Source organism: Oncorhynchus nerka, linkage group LG20 (genome assembly GCF_034236695.1).
Source record: "Oncorhynchus nerka isolate Pitt River linkage group LG20, Oner_Uvic_2.0, whole genome shotgun sequence".
Classification (NCBI taxonomy): domain Eukaryota; kingdom Metazoa; phylum Chordata; class Actinopteri; order Salmoniformes; family Salmonidae; genus Oncorhynchus; species Oncorhynchus nerka.
Window position 1 is genome coordinate 90,357,339 of NC_088415.1, and position 20,607 is coordinate 90,377,945.

General features: G+C 41.7%; 1 protein-coding gene across 1 annotated transcript in view; it reads right to left on the reverse strand.

Moving 5' to 3' along the window:
- LOC115120786 (myosin heavy chain, fast skeletal muscle) overlaps positions 1-16,862 on the reverse strand; it is a 28,421-nt gene extending 11,559 nt beyond the window's left edge. Inside the window, exons 1-18 of the mRNA XM_065005965.1 lie at positions 16,822-16,862; positions 16,342-16,384; positions 15,982-16,209; positions 15,502-15,645; positions 15,108-15,264; positions 14,872-14,899; positions 14,106-14,214; positions 13,903-13,995; positions 12,967-13,027; positions 12,701-12,799; positions 12,251-12,354; positions 10,940-11,078; positions 2,716-2,834; positions 2,406-2,555; positions 2,147-2,317; positions 1,614-1,917; positions 224-288; positions 43-130 (exon numbers count right to left, since the gene is read on the reverse strand). Coding sequence (XP_064862037.1) covers positions 43-130; positions 224-288; positions 1,614-1,917; positions 2,147-2,317; positions 2,406-2,555; positions 2,716-2,834; positions 10,940-11,078; positions 12,251-12,354; positions 12,701-12,799; positions 12,967-13,027; positions 13,903-13,995; positions 14,106-14,214; positions 14,872-14,899; positions 15,108-15,264; positions 15,502-15,645; positions 15,982-16,197 — 2,047 coding nt within the window. The 5' untranslated portion in view covers positions 16,198-16,209; positions 16,342-16,384; positions 16,822-16,862. The remainder of the gene's footprint in view (positions 1-42; positions 131-223; positions 289-1,613; positions 1,918-2,146; positions 2,318-2,405; positions 2,556-2,715; positions 2,835-10,939; positions 11,079-12,250; positions 12,355-12,700; positions 12,800-12,966; positions 13,028-13,902; positions 13,996-14,105; positions 14,215-14,871; positions 14,900-15,107; positions 15,265-15,501; positions 15,646-15,981; positions 16,210-16,341; positions 16,385-16,821) is intronic.
- Between the last annotated feature and the right edge of the window lie 3,745 nt (positions 16,863-20,607).

Genomic DNA, 20,607 nt, shown 5'->3' on the forward strand with positions numbered 1-20,607 from the left:
TGTACTGATAAGATGTCATATTTAACTCAATATTTTTTGTACCTGGAGTCTTTGACTCGTTGGGGATCAGGCAGCGTACAAAGTGAGGATGAGTGCTCCTCAAGTTGGTCATCAGCTTTTGTAAGTTCTCCTGGAAGAGGGTTACAAACCATTTTCTCAGAAATCATTTATGTTAATCAATGCTCCTTTTGGAGGACTGAATATACACATTTCAAAAGCTCACCCTGAACTGGGACGACACAGTCTGCATGGAACCACCCTTCTTCTTGCCTCCTTTCTTGGTTGTATCTGTTCAAATGTGAATAAGTAAAAGATCTTTAGAAATGAGAGAATCAAATGCTGCCAACGGGATTGTGCAAAATAACACCTATTGAACGAGTAAATGAACCCAGTAAATAACCCTGATAAATTGTGATTCATTCAAAGAATTTAAAGCATTGGTCACCAACATCTCGATCGGGATTTTAAACCGTTTCATGTCTGAAGGTAGAGAGCAAATCAACTGCACGTATAGGCCTACTGCTGGCCAATCAGATAGCTCAGAGCACCGTGCCTGTACAGTTTCCCCGAGCCATAGACTGTAAAAACAAGAATCGGACCCACAACAAAGTTACTACTTTGAGATGTAAAAACGATATAAACTATGACTAGAGAAAGACTCGACAAATACAGCAGAGCGGTGCTGTTTTAATGAGTTAGTTCATGTTTAAGTTGTTATTCAACACTTCGTTCAACACTTTTATGAGACATAAAATGCGTGTTCTCCCTACTTCCACTCATGCTACAACCAGCACTGCAGCTGTAATGAATGAGGACAACCAGCACTGCAGCTGTAATGAATGAGGACAACCAGCACTGCAGCTGTAATGAATGACTACAGCCAGCACTGCAGCTGTAATGAATGACTACAACCTGCACTGCAGCTGTAATGAAGGACTACAACCAGCACTGCAGCTGTAATGAATGACTACAACCAGCACTGCAGCTGTAATGAATGACTACAACCAGCACTGTAGCTGTAATGAATGACTACAACCAGCACTGCAGCTGTAATGAATGAGGACAACCAGCACTGCAGCTGTAATGAATGAGGACAACCTGCACTGCAGCTGTAATGAATGAGGACAACCAGCACTGTAGCTGTAATGAATGACTACAACCAGCACTGCAGCTGTAATGAATGACTACAACCAGCACTGCAGCTGTAATGAATGACTACAACCAGCACTGCAGCTGTAATGAATGAGGACAACCAGCACTGCAGCTGTAATGAATGACTACAACCATCACTGCAGCTGTAATGAATGACTACAACCAGCACTGCAGCTGTAATGAATGAGGACAACCAGCACTGCAGCTGTAATGAATGACTACAACCAGCACTGTAGCTGTAATGAATGACTACAACCAGCACTGCAGCTGTAATGAATGACTACAACCAGCACTGCAGCTGTAATGGTGGCCAGTGCTTTAAAACCAATGTGGGTCTGAGTTGTAACTATTGCTTATTAATTTAATCTTTTGACTTGATGCTGGTCTTACCCTCAGGTGGGGCAGCTGGAGTTGTAACTATTGCTTATTAATTTAATCTTTTGACTTGATGCTAGTCTTACCCTCAGGTGGGGCAGCAGGATACAAAGCAGCCAACAGTTTGACTGAGGACTTCCCGTACATCTGAATAACTGAGTCGTTCAGGGGGTCCTTGTTCTTCTCCAGCCAGCCAGTGATGTTGTAGTCCACAGTGCCGGCGTAGTGCACCAGGGAGAAGTGGGCTTCTGCCTTGCCTTTGGCAGGCTTGGGCTTCTCATATGCCTTGGTTTTGCCAAGATGTTGATCGTTCAGCTTGTTCTTGAAGGTAGTGTCTGAAGCCTTGGGGAACATGCACTCCTCTTCAAGGATGGAGAAGATGCCCAATGGCTTTACAAAAAGAGATGTTTATCAAATGAGTGTCATTTTACATTTAGGATCACATTTATTTCTTTAGCAAACATCATTTTATAGGATTATATTCATTTACGGGGCCATAATAGGAAACATATTGAGTTCTCAACAGTCAGAACATTTTTACCATTGTGATAATATCTATCAATGCGCTCCCTATGAGCTTTGATGTTGCATCCCAATATAATCCTTACAGACAATTTACCTTCTCAATAAGCTCAATGCAGGCAGCCAAGTCCATGCCGAAGTCAATGAAGGCCCAGACGATTCCCTCCTTCTTGTACTCCTCTTGTTCCAGGACGAACATGGTGTGGTTGAAAAACTGTTGCAGTTTCTCATTGGTGAAGTTGATGCACAGCTGCTCCATGCTGTTGTACTGTTGATGGAATTTCAGAAGGGATCATTTCATGATACAAGGTTGTAATCCTTCTCAACTAAATGTCTTGTTCTGGTCTCATACTCACATCAAAGATCTCAAATCCGGCAATATCAAGCACACCGATATAGAACTGTCTTGGATTCTTGGTGTCCAACATCTCGTTGATACGGATGACCATCCACAAGAACATCCTCTCATAGATGGACTTGGCCAGAGCCATGACTGCATTATAAACCTTCAATGATAACGCCTCAAATTAATACATGATATATTGACCATGTCCAGTGATAAGGTTGGGAAAAACAACGTAAGTATTTATAAAAAGCAATGCAATTGTCCCCAAAATATTTCAGGTGGTCAGAAAATGTTTGATGCTGTGTATTTAACCGCTTTACCTGAGGCACAGTCTGTCCCTTGGTCACGTACTCGTTGCCGACCTTCACTCTGGGGTAGCACAGACATTTCAGCAACTCAGCTGAGTTCAGGCCCAGCAGGTAGCCGATTTTATCAGCCACTGGAGAGAAAACCAACAACAACAGATCGCTTGATTCTGACGTCTTTTATCGGTTCAGTTTTCATTTTCACCCACATCCATTATTCAAATCATTTCTGGAGGTTGGAATTGGATCTCCAAAATGTATATCCTGCTTGACGTTCATGTGGCACCGTCTGTCTTGGTCATTTCCCTGTAAAAGGACCAATGAGCACCAACATGGGAAGTTCATAGGCGCATCTCAAATTGGGTGTCAAATGAAAGCTAAGTGTTTATATTTTTCGAGAAGTTAAGGAATGTATTTATGTATGTTTTACCATTTGCCATCTTGAAAATGAGGAATAAACAAATGCTTTGATTTCTGGTCAAACAAATGAACATGAGTTTTATAAAACAGCAGAAAACGTCTTAAACGGTATTAGAAATACTACTAATATCAACACTTGTTTCAGAAATGTTTCTGCCTTCTGTAAGTTTAAAACACATTGCCTTGTACATTAAAATTCTGTTACCTCATGAGGCGGGAGAACAATGAAACTTTACAGAATTAACAAGTAAAGGTAGACCTGCCAATTAGTTAGTGTTTTTACTCATATCAATTCAGTACAGTAGTGTATAGTTCAGTTCAGTAGTGTATAGTACAGTAGTGTAGTGTATAGTACAGTAGTGTATAGTTCAGTACAGTAGTGTATAGTTTAGTACAGTAGTGTCTAGTACAGTACAGTAGTTTAAAGTTCAGTTCAGTAGTGTATAGTACAGTAGTGTAGTGTATAGTACAGTACAGTAGTGTATAGTTCAGTTCAGTAGTGTATAGTACAGTAGTGTATAGTTTAGTACAGTAGTGTCTAGTACAGTACAGTAGTTTAAAGTTCAGTACAGTAGTGTATAGTTCAGTACAGTAGTGTATAGTTTAGTACAGTAGTGTCTAGTACAGTACAGTAGTGTGTAGTTCAGTACAGTAGTGTATAGTTTAGTACAGTAGTGTCTAGTACAGTAGTGTATAGTTCAGCCCAGTAGTGTATAGTTCAGTACAGTAGTTTATAGTTCAGTACAGTACAGTAGTGTAGTGTATAGTTCAGTACAGTACAGTAGTGTATAGTTCAGTACAGTAGTGTATAGTACAGTACAGTAGTGTAGTGTATAGTTCAGTACAGTACAGTAGTGTATAGTTCAGTACAGTAGTGTATAGTACAGTAGTGTAGTGTATAGTTACATTTACATTTACATTTAAGTCATTTAGCAGACGCTCTTATCCAGAGCGACTTACAAATTGGTGCATTCACCTTATGACATCCAGTGGAACAGCCACTTTACAATAGTGCATCTAAATCTTTTAAGGGGGGTGAGAAGGATTACTTTATCCTATCCTAGGTATTCCTTAACTTGTTGCTCCTACCCTCTATTTTTGAACATTTTGTTAAAAATCGTATTTCAGCGCCCTACAGGAATATAGTGTATATGGTTAGAATGTGTGGATAGGAAACACACGTTTTTAAAACTGGTAAATCACGTTGTGGCTATAACATAACGTAGTGTGATCACAGAAAATGGAAATAAATATCCTTGTTCCAGCAATTTTTCACAGTGTTTAAGACCGAGCATTCAACTCCCACAGCATCCCCATGTTGTCTAGAGTCTTGTGAATTGAATCATCTTTGATTCTTGGTTGAACCGTAGTTTCATTTGGAGTTCAGTTTTTTCCAAGACGACAGCTAATGATTTTTACATCGTGATGATTTTTATCGCTTATTAACGTTTACTATATACCTAAAGTAGCATTACAAACGTAGTGTTTAGTTTAGTACTTTTTTAATTTAAAAAAATGTTACTTGTGAAATCGTTTTTTCATTTATCACACAGTCTACATATAACGTATCTTGGCTTTATATGTTTAATAAATAAAGACCCAATAGTGTTTACAGTAGTGGTGAAAGGTAATGACTGTTTTCTATTTTATTGTACAGTTTAGTGTGTGCTTTTGTGTTGTAGTGTATTGGTGCAGTAGTGTATAGTTCTCATGCTGTCCAGCATTTTAAAAATCTGTGTTGCCTGGATAGTTCAGTACAGTATTTTAATGAACTTTAACTAATACTATTAGTTCAGTACATTTGCATTTCAGAGTCAGTACAAGCGTCCCGAGTAGAGGGAAGAGGTTAAAGAGGGGGGTTTCAGGTGTCTCCGGAAGGTGGTGATTGACTCCGTCCTGGCGTCGTGAGGGAGTTTGTTCCACCATTGGGGGCCAGAGCAGCGAACAGTTTTGACTGGGCTGAGTTCAGTGGTACAGTAGGCCAGTAGGTGGATGAACGTGCCCTTGTTTGGGTGTAGGGCCTGATCAGAGCCTGGAGGTACTGAGGTGCAGTCCGTTGGCAAGCACCATGGTCTTGTATGCGAGCTTCAACTGGAAGCCAGTGGAGAGAGCGGAGGAGTGTGACGTGTAGAACTTGGGAAGGTTGAACAGTACAGTACAGTAGTGTATAGTACAGTACAGTAGTGTATAGTTCAGTACAGTAGTTTATAGTTCAGTACAGTACAGTAGTGTATAGTTCAGTACAGTAGTGTATAGTACAGTACAGTAGTTTATAGTTCAGTACAGTACAGTAGTTTATAGTTCAGTACAGTACAGTAGTGTATAGTTCAGTACAGTAGTGTATAGTACAGTACAGTAGTTTATAGTTCAGTACAGTTCAGTAGTGTATAGTTCAGTACAGTTCAGTAGTTTATAGTTCAGTACAGTAGTGTATAGTTCAGTACAGTAGTGTATAGTGCAGTACAGTAGTGTCGTTCAGTACAGTAGTGTATAGTACAGTACAGTAGTGTATAGTTCAGTACAGTTCAGTAGTTTATAGTTCAGTACATAGTTCAGTACAGTTGTATAGTGCAGTACAGTACAGTACAGTGTATAGTTCAGTACAGTAGTGTATAGTTCAGTACAGTAGTGTATAGTTCAGTACAGTTCAGTACAGTAGTGTATAGTTCAGTACAGTCAGTACAGTTCAGTAGTGTATAGTTCAGTACAGTTCAGTAGTGTATAGTTCAGTACAGTAGTGTATAGTTCAGTACAGTAGTGTCGTTCAGTACAGTAGTGTATAGTACAGTACAGTAGTGTATAGTTCAGTACAGTTCAGTAGTTTATAGTTCAGTTCAGTAGTTTATAGTTCAGTACAGTAGTGTATAGTGCAGTACAGTAGTGTAGTTCAGTACAGTTGTGTAGTTCAGTACAGTAGTTTATAGTTCAGTACAGTAGTGTATAGTTCAGTACAGTTCAGTAGTTTATAGTTCAGTACAGTAGTTTATAGTTCAGTTCAGTAGTTTATAGTTCAGTACAGTAGTGTATAGTTCAGTACAGTTCAGTAGTTTATAGTTCAGTACAGTAGTGTAGTTCAGTACAGTTCAGTAGTGTATAGTTCAGTACAGAAGTGTATAGTTTAGTACAGTAGTGTATAGTACAGAACAGTAGTGTATAGTTCAGTACAGTAGTGTATAGTTCAGTACAGTAGTGTATAGTACAGAACAGTAGTGTATAGTTCAGTACAGTTCAGTAGTGTATAGTTTAGTACAGTAGTGTATAGTACAGAACAGTAGTGTATAGTTCAGTACAGTTCAGTAGTGTATAGTTCAGTAGTGTATAGTTTAGTACAGTAGTGTATAGTACAGAACAGTAGTGTATAGTTCAGTACAGTAGTGTGTAGTTCAGTACAGTTCAGTAGTGTATAGTTCAGTACAGTTCAGTAGTGTATAGTTCAGTACAGTAGTGTGTAGTTCAGTACAGTAGTGTAGTTCAGTACAGTTGTGTAGTTCAGTACAGTAGTGTATAGTGCAGTACAGTAGTGTAGTTCAGTACAGTTGTGTAGTTCAGTACAGTAGTATATAGTTCAGTACAGTAGTGTAGTGTATTTTTGCAGTGGTATTATATTATTCATTTGCTATGACTTTTCAAATCACCCAGTTGTGCTATTTGCAGACATTGTGTTATCTGAGTTAGCCAGCTAACTAACGCCCACCGTCTACATAGCTAGCTACATAGCCGTCTCTGTATCAAAGATAATTGTGTAGATAATTGTGTAGTCTAGAGCGATTTTCTAGGTTCCCTAGCCAGCTATTGTCGTTCTTTTAACGCAACGTAACGTAATCAACACTGCTAGCTAGCTAGCTAGCCAGCTAGCCCCTGAATCAACAACGCAGCCAGCTATTTGTCGTCCTTAACGTAGGAGACACAGCTAGCTAGCCAACAGCTAGCCAACGTCTACCGATTAGAACTCAACAACCCGGTCGCATTCCGCCTCGCTCCACAGGTAGTATCACATTTTCATTTCATTACAGTACAACGGTTTGATTTGTTTGATCGTAGCTAGCTACATAGCTAGCTACATAGCCGTCTCTGTATCAAAGATAATTGTGTAGTCTAAAGCGATTTTCTAGGTTACCTAGCCAGCTATTGTCGTTCTTTTAACGCAACGTAACGTAATCAACACTGCTAGCTAGCCAGCTAGCCCCCGAATCAACCACGCAGCCACTGCCAGCTAGCCTACAAAGTCAACAACGCAGCCACTGCCAGCTAGCCTACTTCAGCAGTACTGTATCATTTTTAATCATTTTAGTCAATAAGATTCTTGCTACGTAAGCTCAACTTTCTGAACATTCGAGACGTGTAGTCCACTTGTCATTCAATCTCCTTTGCATTAGCGTAGCCTCTTCTGTAGCCTGTCAACTATGTGTCTGTCTATCCCTGTTCTCTCCTCTCTGCACAGACCATACAAACGCTCCACACCGCGTGGCCGCGCCACCCTAATCTGGTGGTCCCAGCGCGCACGACCCACGTGGAGTTCCAGGTCTCCGGTAGCCTCTGGAACTGCCGATCTGCAGCCAACAAGGCAGAGTTCATCTCAGCCTATGCCTCCCTCCAGTCCCTCGACTTCTTGGCACTGACGGAAACATGGATCACCACAGATAACACTGCTACTCCTACTGCTCTCTCTTCGTCCGCCCACGTGTTCTCGCACACCCCGAGAGCTTCTGGTCAGCGGGGTGGTGGCACCGGGATCCTCATCTCTCCCAAGTGGTCATTCTCTCTTTCTCCCCTTACCCATCTGTCTATCGCCTCCTTTGAATTCCATGCTGTCACAGTTACCAGCCCTTTCAAGCTTAACATCCTTATCATTTATCGCCCTCCAGGTTCCCTCGGAGAGTTCATCAATGAGCTTGATGCCTTGATAAGCTCCTTTCCTGAGGACGGCTCACCTCTCACAGTTCTGGGCGACTTTAACCTCCCCACGTCTACCTTTGACTCATTCCTCTCTGCCTCCTTCTTTCCACTCCTCTCCTCTTTTGACCTCTCCCTCTCACCTTCCCCCCTACTCACAAGGCAGGCAATACGCTCGACCTCATCTTTACTAGATGCTGTTCTTCCACTAACCTCATTGCAACTCCCCTCCAAGTCTCCGACCACTACCTTGTATCCTTTTCCCTCTCGCTCTCATCCAACACTTCCCACTGCCCCTACTCGGATGGTATCGCGCCGTCCCAACCTTCGCTCTCTCTCCCCCGCTACTCTCTCCTCTTCCATCCTATCATCTCTTCCCTCTGCTCAAACCTTCTCCAACCTATCTCCTGATTCTGCCTCCTCAACCCTCCTCTCCTCCCTTTCTGCATCCTTTGACTCTCTATGTCCCCTATCCTCCAGGCCGGCTCAGTCCTCCCCTCCCGCTCCGTGGCTCGACGACTCATTGCGAGCTCACAGAACAGGGCTCCGGGCAGCCGAGCGGAAATGGAGGAAAACTCGCCTCCCTGCGGACCTGACATCCTTTCACTCCCTCCTCTCTACATTTTCCTCTTCTCTCTCTGCTGCTAAAGCCACTTTCTACCACTCTAAATTCCAAGCATCTGCCTCTAACCCTAGGAAGCTCTTTGCAACCTTCTCCTCCCTCCTGAATCCTCCTCCCCTCCCCCCCCTCCTCCCTCTCTGCAGATGACTTCGTCAACCATTTTGAAAAGAAGGTCGACGACATCCGATCCTCGTTTGCTAAGTCAAACGACACCGCTGGTTCTGCTCACACTGCCCTACCCTGTGCTCTGACCTCTTTCTCCCTCTCTCTCCAGATGAAATCTCGCGTCTTGTGACGGCCGGCCGCCCAACAACCTGCCCGCTTGACCCTATCCCCTCCTCTCTTCTCCAGACCATTTCCGGAGACCTTCTCCCTTACCTCACCTCGCTCATCAACTCATCCCTGACCGCTGGCTACGTCCCTTCCGTCTTCAAGAGAGCGAGAGTTGCACCCCTTCTGAAAAAACCTACACTCGATCCCTCCGATGTCAACAACTACAGACCAGTATCCCTTCTTTCTTTTCTCTCCAAAACTCTTGAACGTGCCGTCCTTGGCCAGCTCTCCCGCTATCTCTTTCAGAATGACCTTCTTGATCCAAATCAGTCAGGTTTCAAGACTAGTCATTCAACTGAGACTGCTCTTCTCTGTATCATGGAGGCGCTCCGCACTGCTAAAGCTAACTCTCTCTCCTCTGCTCTCATCCTTCTAGACCTATCGGCTGCCTTCGATACTGTGAACCATCAGATCCTCCTCTCCACCCTTTCCAAGTTGGGCATCTCCGGCGCGGCCCACGCTTGGATTGCGTCCTACCTGACAGGTCGCTCCTACCAGGTGGCGTGGCGAGAATCCGTCTCCTCACCACGTGCTCTCACCACTGGTGTCCCCCAGGGCTCTGTTCTAGGCCCTCTCCTATTCTCGCTATACACCAAGTCACTTGGCTCTGTCATAACCTCACATGGTCTCTCCTATCATTGCTATGCAGACGACACACAATTAATCTTCTCCTTTCCCCCTTCTGATGACCAGGTGGCGAATCGCATCTCTGCATGTCTGGCAGACATATCAGTGTGGATGACGGATCACCACCTCAAGCTGAACCTCGGCAAGACGGAGCTGCTCTTCCTCCCGGGAAGGACTGCCCGTTCCATGATCTTGCCATCACGGTTGACAACTCCACTGTGTCCTCCTCCCAGAGCGCTAAGAACCTTGGCGTGATCCTGGACAACACCCTGTCGTTCTCAACTAACATCAAGGCGGTGGCCCGTTCCTGTAGGTTCATGCTCTACAACATCCGCAGAGTACGACCCTGCCTCACACAGGAAGCGGCGCAGGTCCTAATCCAGGCACTTGTCATCTCCCGTCTGGATTACTGCAACTCGCTGTTGGCTGGGCTCCCTGCCTGTGCCATTAAACCCTACAACTCATCCAGAACGCCGCAGCCCGTCTGGTGTTCAACCTTCCCAAGTTCTCTCACGTCACCCCGCTCCTCCGCTCTCTCCACTGGCTTCCAGTTGAAGCTCGCATCCGCTACAAGACCATGGTGCTTGCCTATGGAGCTGTGAGGGGAACGGCACCTTAGTACCTCCAGGCTCTGATCAGGCCCTACACCCAAACAAGGGCACTGCGTTCATCCACCTCTGGCCTGCTCGCCTCCCTACCACTGAGGAAGTACAGTTCCCGCTCAGCCCAGTCAAAACTGTTCGCTGCTCTGGCCCCCCAATGGTGGAACAAACTCCCTCACGACGCCAGGACAGCGGAGTCAATCACCACCTTCCGGAGACACCTGAAACCCCACCTCTTTAAGGAATACCTAGGATAGGATAAAGTAATCCCTCTCACCCCCCCCTTAAAAGATTTAGATGCACTATTGTAAAGTGGCTGCTCCACTGGATGTCATAAGGTGAATGCACCAATTTGTAAGTCGCTCTGGATAAGAGCGTCTGCTAAATGACTTAAATGTATGTAAATGTAAATCTGAATTCAGAGCAGATATTTAAGAGTGTTTGTGGAAAACGTGGGCACAGAAAAAACTGAGGGAGATTTTACCAAAATTCTTGCTACCAAACTTTGCACAACTGCACGGTAAATGTGTTTTCGTAATATGTTCAGTGTAAATTGTTCATTGTACATTGAGTTGAATGGTTTGTTGAACTGTAAAATGTATGATTTCTGTTTGTCATACATTTTAAATGAAAAGCTCAACACAAATCCGTTTCCGTGGAATGAACATCTTACGTTGTTACTTCTACGTTGGGGAAAGGGACTAATGCTTTCCATATATTACATCTTACGAGTGGGACTCACCCTCGGTTCCATCTGACTCGGCCTGCTCCTCACGCTGCTTCTGCTTGAATTTCAAGTTGCCATGGTGCATTACAGCTCCTGTCAGCTTGTAGATGGCCATTTTCTCATCGTTAGAGAAGCCCAGGATTGTAATTGCATCCTGGTATTAAAGAGGAAGTACAACAGTGAGGAACTGAACGGTAGTTTGCTCAGTTACAGTACACTACCGTTCTGTGTTCAGTCCAGAACAAATGGGATGGTTAGAATTAACTGGCTGCTCAGTTACAGTACACTACAGTTCTGTGTTCAGTCCAGAACAAATAGGATGGTTAGAATGAACTGGCTGCTCAGTTACAGTACACTACCGTTCTGTGTTCAGTCCAGAACAAATGGGATGGTTAGAATGAACTGTTCTGTGTTCAGTCCAGAACAAATGGGATTACAGAATTAACACTGCTCAGTTCTTCTGTGTTCAGTCCAGAACAAATGGGATGGTTAGAATTAACTGGCTGCTCAGTTACAGTACACTACCGTTCTGTGTTCAGTCCAGAACAAATGGGATGGTTAGAATTAACTGGCTGCTCAGTTACAGTACTGGTGTTCAGTTGGGATGGTTAGAATTAACTGGCTGCTCAGTTACAGTACACTACAGTTCTGTGTTCAGTCCAGAACAAATGGGATGGTTAGAATTAACTGGCTGCAAATGGGATGGTTAGAATTAACAGTTACAGTACACTACCGTTCTGTGTTCAGTCCAGAACAAATGGGATGGTTAGAATGAAATGGCTGCTCAGTTACAGTACACTACCGTTCTGTGTTCAGTCCAGAACAAATGGGATGGTTAGAATTAACTGGCTGCTCAGTTACAGTACACTACCGTTCTGTGTTCAGTCCAGAACAAATGGGATGGTTAGAATTAACTGGCTGCTCAGTTACAGTACACTACCGTTCTGTGTTCAGTCCAGAACAAATGGGATGGTTAGAATTAACTGGCTGCTCAGCTACAGTACACTACCGTTCTGTGTTCAGTCCAGAACAAATGGGATGGTTAGAATGAACTGGCTTCTCATTTCCACATGATTACGTTTGGCCAACACAGTACAATATGAGTTTTACACAGTTCCACAGGGGACTTAATGACAGTCTCTGATATCTTACATGTGTATGCCTCAAGGTGAAGTGTGAAGGCATGAAGAATGGCCTTGAAGCACATGACTAACTAACACAAGGTGGCCAGCTGCCATCAAGTTGGATTGGAGCAATGCATTCAGTGTGTATTGTGGTCCTACCCATTCCATATCTAGAGTTTGGTTCACACTTTGTATCACTCACATCGGTGGCATCCAGCTCGACCTTGTCGTCAATGCTGGCCACACTGATCTGACCCTGGCTGATCATGGGGAAGTCGTAAGGGTTGGTGGTGATGAGTGTCATTTCTGTGGACAACAGAGAATGGCTTGTCAGTTACATCACTGAGAATTCTGCTGTCCTACCTTTACAGTATCTCTCCCTCCTTTACTCAATAGATGGACTCAAGGATACATGCAGTATATAATGCATAGCATCAAAAGAGGGGGACTGAGGCTCCTGGACTTGTGTATCACAGTGCATTAGTTGATCTTTCCCATGAAAGACCTTGAAAGACCTGACTCATGTTTAGATGCCTTGTTACCTTGGAAGTACTCATTATAATAATATTAACAGTGTGGACTAGGAAACATTTCAATAAGTTCCACAGATGGTGGTGTAAATAATTTCACCTTAACCTGTACTTTGCCTTACCAACTAGCTCAGGTTTGTGGTTGGTCATCATCTGGTAGAAGATATGGTAGCCTCTCTCAGCGGGCAGCTGGAAGGCCACTCTGGACTTCTCTAGCAGGTCTGAGAGAGAGAGAGAGAGAGAGAGAGAGAGAGAGAGAGAGAGAGAGAGAGAGAGAGAGAGAGACAGAGAGAGAACATACGATAACATTACATTTGATGATTCAATCTCCAACAAATATTCTGTGTGATTTATTGAAAGCATTGAGAAACAAGGGAAACCAACTCACAGGTCTCAATGTCAGCTTTAGCCAGTTTTCCTCCTTGGAAGTGAATCCTGATGAATTTACCCTGTTGTAAAAGCATGGGGGTTAGAAATAGGTCAACTAAATAAATCTAACATTTTACTTTGATAGACCCCTTGAAAAGATACAAATTGTTTGACATCTATTGACAAAATTATAGAGCACCACAGTATCAGTCGTAATTCCCATAAAACCTAGCGGTCAAACAGGGAAATAGTTCCAAACGTTTATACACCATTCATTTTCCCAATAGATTTTAGAAACACGTATTTAAGCGCTGTGTTTCGCTTACCATGTAGTTTTGATAACCATATAAATCTATCTTAGACAAGGTGATTTTTAGCTAAATATTTTTGCCTGTATTTAGCCACAACAAATGAAATGCTAATTCCCTGCTAATGTGGCTAACATAAAGAACTACAAATGCCATAATGATGTGGACGAGAGTGCCTAAAATAGGCAAAGGTTAGAATCTCTGGATTAACTATCTAATGTTAGCTAAATTTAGTCATGAATAAATTGGCTACATTTATTGACACAATAGCTGTTAGCAAAGATGGCCGCTAGAGATGACCTGCAAGATCTTGCAGTGATATTAGTATTTTTCCATGATGTCTACTTTGATGCTAATTAGCATTTTGCAATCTGAGAGTAAATAGAGATGAAAATATTGATAAAAGTCACCTTTTCTGATTGACATGGTGGTCAAAACGTCACACCAGGGTGAGCCTACACGGACCACAGCCCTTATTTGAAGTGTTTCTAAAATCCCCTATGGGAGAAATAAAAGGTGGAAAAACAATTGGAAGCAATTCCCTGTTTTTACCACAAGGTTTTATGGGTATTATGACACCTATAGGGAACTACTAAAATATTTTTTCCAATTGAAGGTCACTTCCACAGTATGCCCTTCATACTTACAAAGCGAGACGAGTTGTCGTTCCTCACTGTCTTGGCATTACCATAAGACTCCAGCAGAGGGTTAGCTGCAATGATCTGATCCTCAAGAGACCCCTGATTGAGACAAACACAAGTTGCTCAGAAACTAGAAAACACTTGAATTAAAACACTATTCAACGGCTTGAAAATAAGTTTTCACAGAACACCAAACTAAAATGTGTTACCTTCATTTTGCTGGGGTCTACTTCCTTCTTGACACCAGAAACTGCAATGGTGGCGAAGTACTGGATGACACGCTTGGTGTTGACAGTCTTTCCTGCACCGGATTCTCCACTGGTTTATATGACAGAGAAAGATTGGTTTAGTCACATGTCAGAATGGCAGACATGTTTGAATGGCAGATTGCATTTCACTAAGAAATAGCTTTGAAAAATACACTGTAGACACGTTTTAATAATTAATAAATATTCCCACTCATCGAGTCATTGTTAAGCGTAGTCTAATCCATTCATAATGTCCTGTATTTTATAACACCCAGTCATTACTACAGATAGTCTATTCCATTCATAATGTCCTGTATTTTATAACACCCAGTCATTACTACAGATAGTCTATTCCATTCATAATGTCCTGTATTTTATAACACCCAGTCATTACTACAGATAGTCTAATCCATTCATAATGTCCTGTATTTTATAACACCCAGTCATTACTACAGATAGTCTATTCCATTCATAATGTCCTGTATTTTATAACACCCAGTCATTACTACAGATAGTCTATTCCATTCATAATGTCCTGTATTTTATAACACCCAGTCATTACTACAGATAGTCTAATCCATTCATAATGTCCTGTATTTTATAACACCCAGTCATTACTACAGATAGTCTAATCCATTCATAATGTCCTGTATTTTATAACACCCACGTCACCCAATATATTAGAATAGAAACACATTTTCAAGTGAAATGATAGAAAACAACTTACGTAATCAGGACGGACTGGTTCTCCTTATCTGGAACCAAAAACAATGCTGCTTATTATAACCAATCAACATTTGGAGTACATAATTGTCTTCATAAGCATCATCATGAATTTCAATTTGGAATATTTTCCATTCAAGGCTAGTGAAATGAGAGATTCCCAGCAAACTGTTCTAACTTAGACTAAAAGACAGTAGATTCCATCCATGCATCTATCCATTTCTCCATGAGAGCTCGTACCAATCATCATGAACTGGAAGGCGTTGTCAGAGACAGAGAAGATATGGGGTGGAGCCTCCATCCTCTTCTTCCCTCTGTAGGCGTTGACAACCACTTCATCGTACACGGGGAGCCACTTGTAGGGGTTCACCGTGGCACAGAAGAGCCCAGAGTAGGTCTGGATGAAAGGGATTTCAATTAGGAGATTAGCAAAGTTAGATTGACTTTTACCTGGATTTATGTGAGGATGTGGGTGTACTATGGTATACTAATGTGGCTCTGCTGTATTGGTATGTTTTGGTTTCTACTATTCATTTGAGTGTAGTACTTTACGTGTGTATTTCTCATGTTCATGCATGTAGGAATTTCTTATGTTCATTTACAGTATGTGTGTATGTTTATGCAGGTTTCTTACATAGATCATCCATGCTGCATAACGCTCTTTGAGGTTATACAACACAGAGGCTTCATTCAGGTAGGTCATCATGGCCATGTCCTCAATCTTGTCGTACTTAGGGGGGTTCATCTGGTAGATGTCTGCTTCTTTGAACTCTTTGTCCTGAAACAGTCAGAAATCTAGATTTCAGACGGATCGAACTGGTCATGACTCAATGTATTTTGCTCAATAAAATGCTTACCCCCATTTAATCCAACTACTTTGTTATCACGCGCTGACAAATACATGGAGATTCTTGACTTGTCATTATCAATAATTCCATGACAGTTTTAAATAGTAGCAATAAAAATGCTTTGTTTGAAGGTTATATTCTGCTTAAAAAAGAACAAAGAAATGCTTCTTAATCTTTTTTTCGTTACTGATTTCATATTAGCTTTTGGCATGTTTTTGACAATATGGATAATGTTTTAACTTCAATACTTTTCAGATAAGACTTACCATGGTAGTGCCGTCAGCATTTGTGACTTTGACAGTACACTTTCCCTCTGTCCTGCCAGTGATCAAACCCTTAAGGTACAGCTCCTTGACATCTGTCACATAGCAGGCGTTCTTTGAATCAAAGGGTGTGGCTTGTGCCTCCATCCTTTCCCTCTCGGGTTTACGAAGGTACAAGGCTGCCTTGCCGTAGATTTGCATCTCCGCGTCCGTACTCATGGTGACGGTTCGCTAGGAAAGAGATGAAACAAGAAACATGATTGACTCTGTGGTGCTTCCTCCACAGTCAACAGAGTGAGCTGTACTGTATCTCACACACAATTATTTTCAGCACTTTTTATGTGAAGACAAACCATGTCTCACCTTTTTCCCCTCCTACAGTTTAATTTGTACGTCTTGGAGGATCCTGTGAAACATCAGGGTGTTGTGAAAACGCACTAGTCTAAAACCTTGTAATTTGGCCCCTGAAGGGCAAGAAACATTTGGAATGACATCATTCAACTCCATCATTACAGCCATGTCCTATTCAACTAATGTTGCAACTGGTAACATTCATTTTCCTACTTTACTGTACATTCTGTCAAGTAGCCCTGACAATCCAGCTACATTCTTGACCACCCCCTGAATTTACAAACAAATGCAGGTGCAGCACTTTTCACCTTGAATGAAAGTGACAGATTTGAAGCAAAACACATTTAAAGTACATTTTAAATCAATGCCACTTGATTGCATATTGTAAAGCCTTATAATACATTAAATTATGAACTCAAACAATGCAGTTAGCTACCGCCTCAGATGCTGTGGACAAATATGAGACAAATGTAAAAATCTAAGGAGTCTTACCACAGAGGAAGAAGGTGTCTGACTCATGGATACAGGGGCCTCAGCCTCCTTATATCTGGTTGGAAGGGACAACCAAGCAGAAGTTAATTATGGACACCCCTGGTAAAGGAAATGGATTGGATGAGAGGCCTCTGTGTGTCTGTGTCTCTCTAGCCCCACCCACTTCGAGGAGCACCACACTCCTTATTCTTTTACCATGGATTGTTCTAGACTATTTTGAGACCTTAAGGAGGATCAGGTTGCCTACTGCAGGAATGTCTACAAATGACATGTCCATCTAACGTGCTCCTAGAGTCGAGCTCTGTGGCTGACCTTGAGCTGCTGTACATACTAAACATGTACACACTGTCATTTACATAAATAAAATACAATGCTTTAGTTTAGAACTTGACCTACTGGTTCCATGTAAATCTCAGACTGGGAACAATGTGATCTCCCGCTATCTGCAAGTTTGGCCAATGGCATAACACCTCATTGACATGTAAATTCAACCCATTTCTTTTTTTTCTATTTGTTTTACCTTTATTTAACCAGGCAAGTCATTAATGAACAAATTCTTATTTTCTGAATACATAAACGTTATAATGCATATCTCTGAAGAGTCTAGTAGAAGCAAAATCAACCCTGTTGCACTACCCCCAGCCTGTTGACTGAAGAGTGTGTCTGTCAGGGTTTTGGGTACACGGACTTTAAAATAACAAAAGTCTTGTATTTTGAAGATTCCTTATGAATGACGCTGAATTCATGTGTTTTGATTGTTACAGTGAATGGTACTACAACACAGGCTTAAAGGTGTAATGAATGGTACAACAACACAGGCTTAAAGGTGTAATGAATGGTACTACAACACTTGCGTAAAGGTGTAATGAATGGTACTACAACACAGGCTTAAAGGTGTAATGAATGGTACTACAACACAGGCTTAAAGGTGTAATGAATGGTACTACAACACAGGCTTAAAGGTGTAATGAATGGTACTACAACACAGGCTTAAAGGTGTAATGAATGGTACTACAACACTTGCGTAAAGGTGTAATGAATGGTACTACAACACTTGCTTAAAGGTCTAATGAATGGTACTACAACACAGGCTTAAAGGTGTCATGAATGGTACTACAACACCGGCTTAAAGGTGTAATGAATGGCACTACAACACAGGCTTAAAGGTGTCATGAATGGTACTACAACACAGGCTTAAAGGTGTCATGAATGGTACTACAACACAGGCTTAAAGGTGTAATGAATGGTACTACAACACAGGCTTAAAGGTGTAATGAATGGTACTACAACACAGGCTTAAAGGTGTAATGAATGGTACTACAACACAGGCTTAAAGGTGTAATGAATGGTACTACAACACAGGCTTAAAGGTGTAATGAATGGTACTACAACACAGGCTTAAAGGTGTAATGAATGGTACTACAACACAGGCTTAAAGGTGTAATGAATGGTACTACAACACAGGCTTAAAGGTGTAATGAATGGTACTACAACACAGGCTTAAAGGTGTAATGAATGGTACTACAACACAGGCTTAAAGGTGTAATGAATGGTACTACAACACAGGCTTAAAGGTGTAATGAATGGTACTACAACACTTGCGTAAAGGTGTAATGAATGGTACTACAACACTTGCTTAAAGGTCTAATGAATGGTACTACAACACAGGCTTAAAGGTCTAATGAATGGTACTACAACACAGGCTTAAAGGTGTAATGAATGGTACTACAACACAGGCTTAAAGGTGTCATGAATGGTACTACAACACAGGCTTAAAGGTGTCATGAATGGTACTACAACACAGGCTTAAAGGTGTAATGAATGGTACTACAACACAGGCTTAAAGGTGTAATGAATGGTACTACAACACAGGCTTAAAGGTGTAATGAATGGTACTACAACACAGGCTTAAAGGTGTAATGAATGGTACTACAACACTTGCTTAAAGTAAAGGTGTAATGAATGGTACTACAACACTTGCTTAAAGGTCTAATGAATGGTACTACAACACAGGCTTAAAGGTGTCATGAATGGTACTACAACACAGGCTTAAAGGTGTAATGAATGGCACTACAACACAGGCTTAAAGGTGTCATGAATGGTACTACAACACAGGCTTAAAGGTGTCATGAATGGTACTACAACACAGGCTTAAAGGTGTCATGAATGGTACTACAACACAGGCTTAAAGGTGTCATGAATGGTACTACAACACAGGCTTAAAGGTGTAATGAATGGTACTACAACACAGGCTTAAAGGTGTAATGAATGGTACTACAACACAGGCTTAAAGGTGTAATGAAAGGTACTACAACACAGGCTTAAAGGTGTAATGAATGGTACTACAACACAGGCTTAAAGGTGTAATGAATGGTACTACAACACAGGCTTAAAGGTGTAATGAATGGTACTACAACACTTGCGTAAAGGTGTAATGAATGGTACTACAACACTTGCTTAAAGGTCTAATGAATGGTACTACAACACAGGCTTAAAGGTGTCATGAATGGTACTACAACACAGGCTTAAAGGTGTAATGAATGGCACTACAACACAGGCTTAAATGTGTCATGAATGGTACTACAACACAGGCTTAAAGGTGTCATGAATGGTACTACAACACAGGCTTAAAGGTGTAATGAATGGTACTACAACACAGGCTTAAAGGTGTAATGAATGGTACTACAACACAGGCTTAAAGGTGTAATGAATGGTACTACAACACAGGCTTAAAGGTGTAATGAATGGTACTACAACACTTGCATAAAGGTGTAATGAATGGTACTACAACACTTGCTTAAAGGTCTAATGAATGGTACTACAACACAGGCTTAAAGGTGTCATTAATGGTACTACAACACAGGCTTAAAGGTGTAATGAATGGCACTACAACACAGGCTTAAAGGTGTCATGAATGGTACTACAACACAGGCTTAAAGGTGTCATGAATGGTACTACAACACAGGCTTAAAGGTGTAATGAATGGTACTAAAACACAGGCTTAAAGGTGTCATGAATGGTACTACAACACAGGCTTAAAGGTGTAATGAATGGTACTACAACACAGGCTTAAAGGTGTAATGAATGGTACTACAACACTTGCGTAAAGGTGTAATGAATGGTACTACAACACAGGCTTAAAGGTGTAATGAATGGTACTACAACACTTGCGTAAAGGTGTAATGAATGGTACTACAACACAGGCTTAAAGGTGTAATGAATGGTACTACAACACAGGCTTAAAGGTGTAATGAATGGTACTACAACACAGGCTTAAAGGTGTAATGAATGGTACTACAACACTTGCGTAAAGGTGTAATGAATGGTACTACAACACTTGCTTAAAGGTCTAATGAATGGTACTACAACACAGGCTTAAAGGTCTAATGAATGGTACTACAACACAGGCTTAAAGGTGTAATGAAACACAGGCTTAAAGGTGTCATGAATGGTACACAGGCTTAAAGGTGTCATGAATGGTACTACAACACAGGCTTAAAGGTGTAATGAATGGTACTACAACACAGGCTTAAAGGTGTAATGAATGGTACTACAACACAGGCTTAAAGGTGTAATGAATGGTACTACAACACAGGCTTAAAGGTGTCATGAATGGTACTACAACACAGGCTTAAAGGTGTAATGAATGGTACTACAACACTTGCGTAAAATGGTACTACAACACTTGCGTAATGAATGGTACTACAACACTTGCTTAAAGGTCTAATGAATGGTACTACAACACAGACTTAAAGGTCTAATGAATGGTACTACAACACAGGCTTA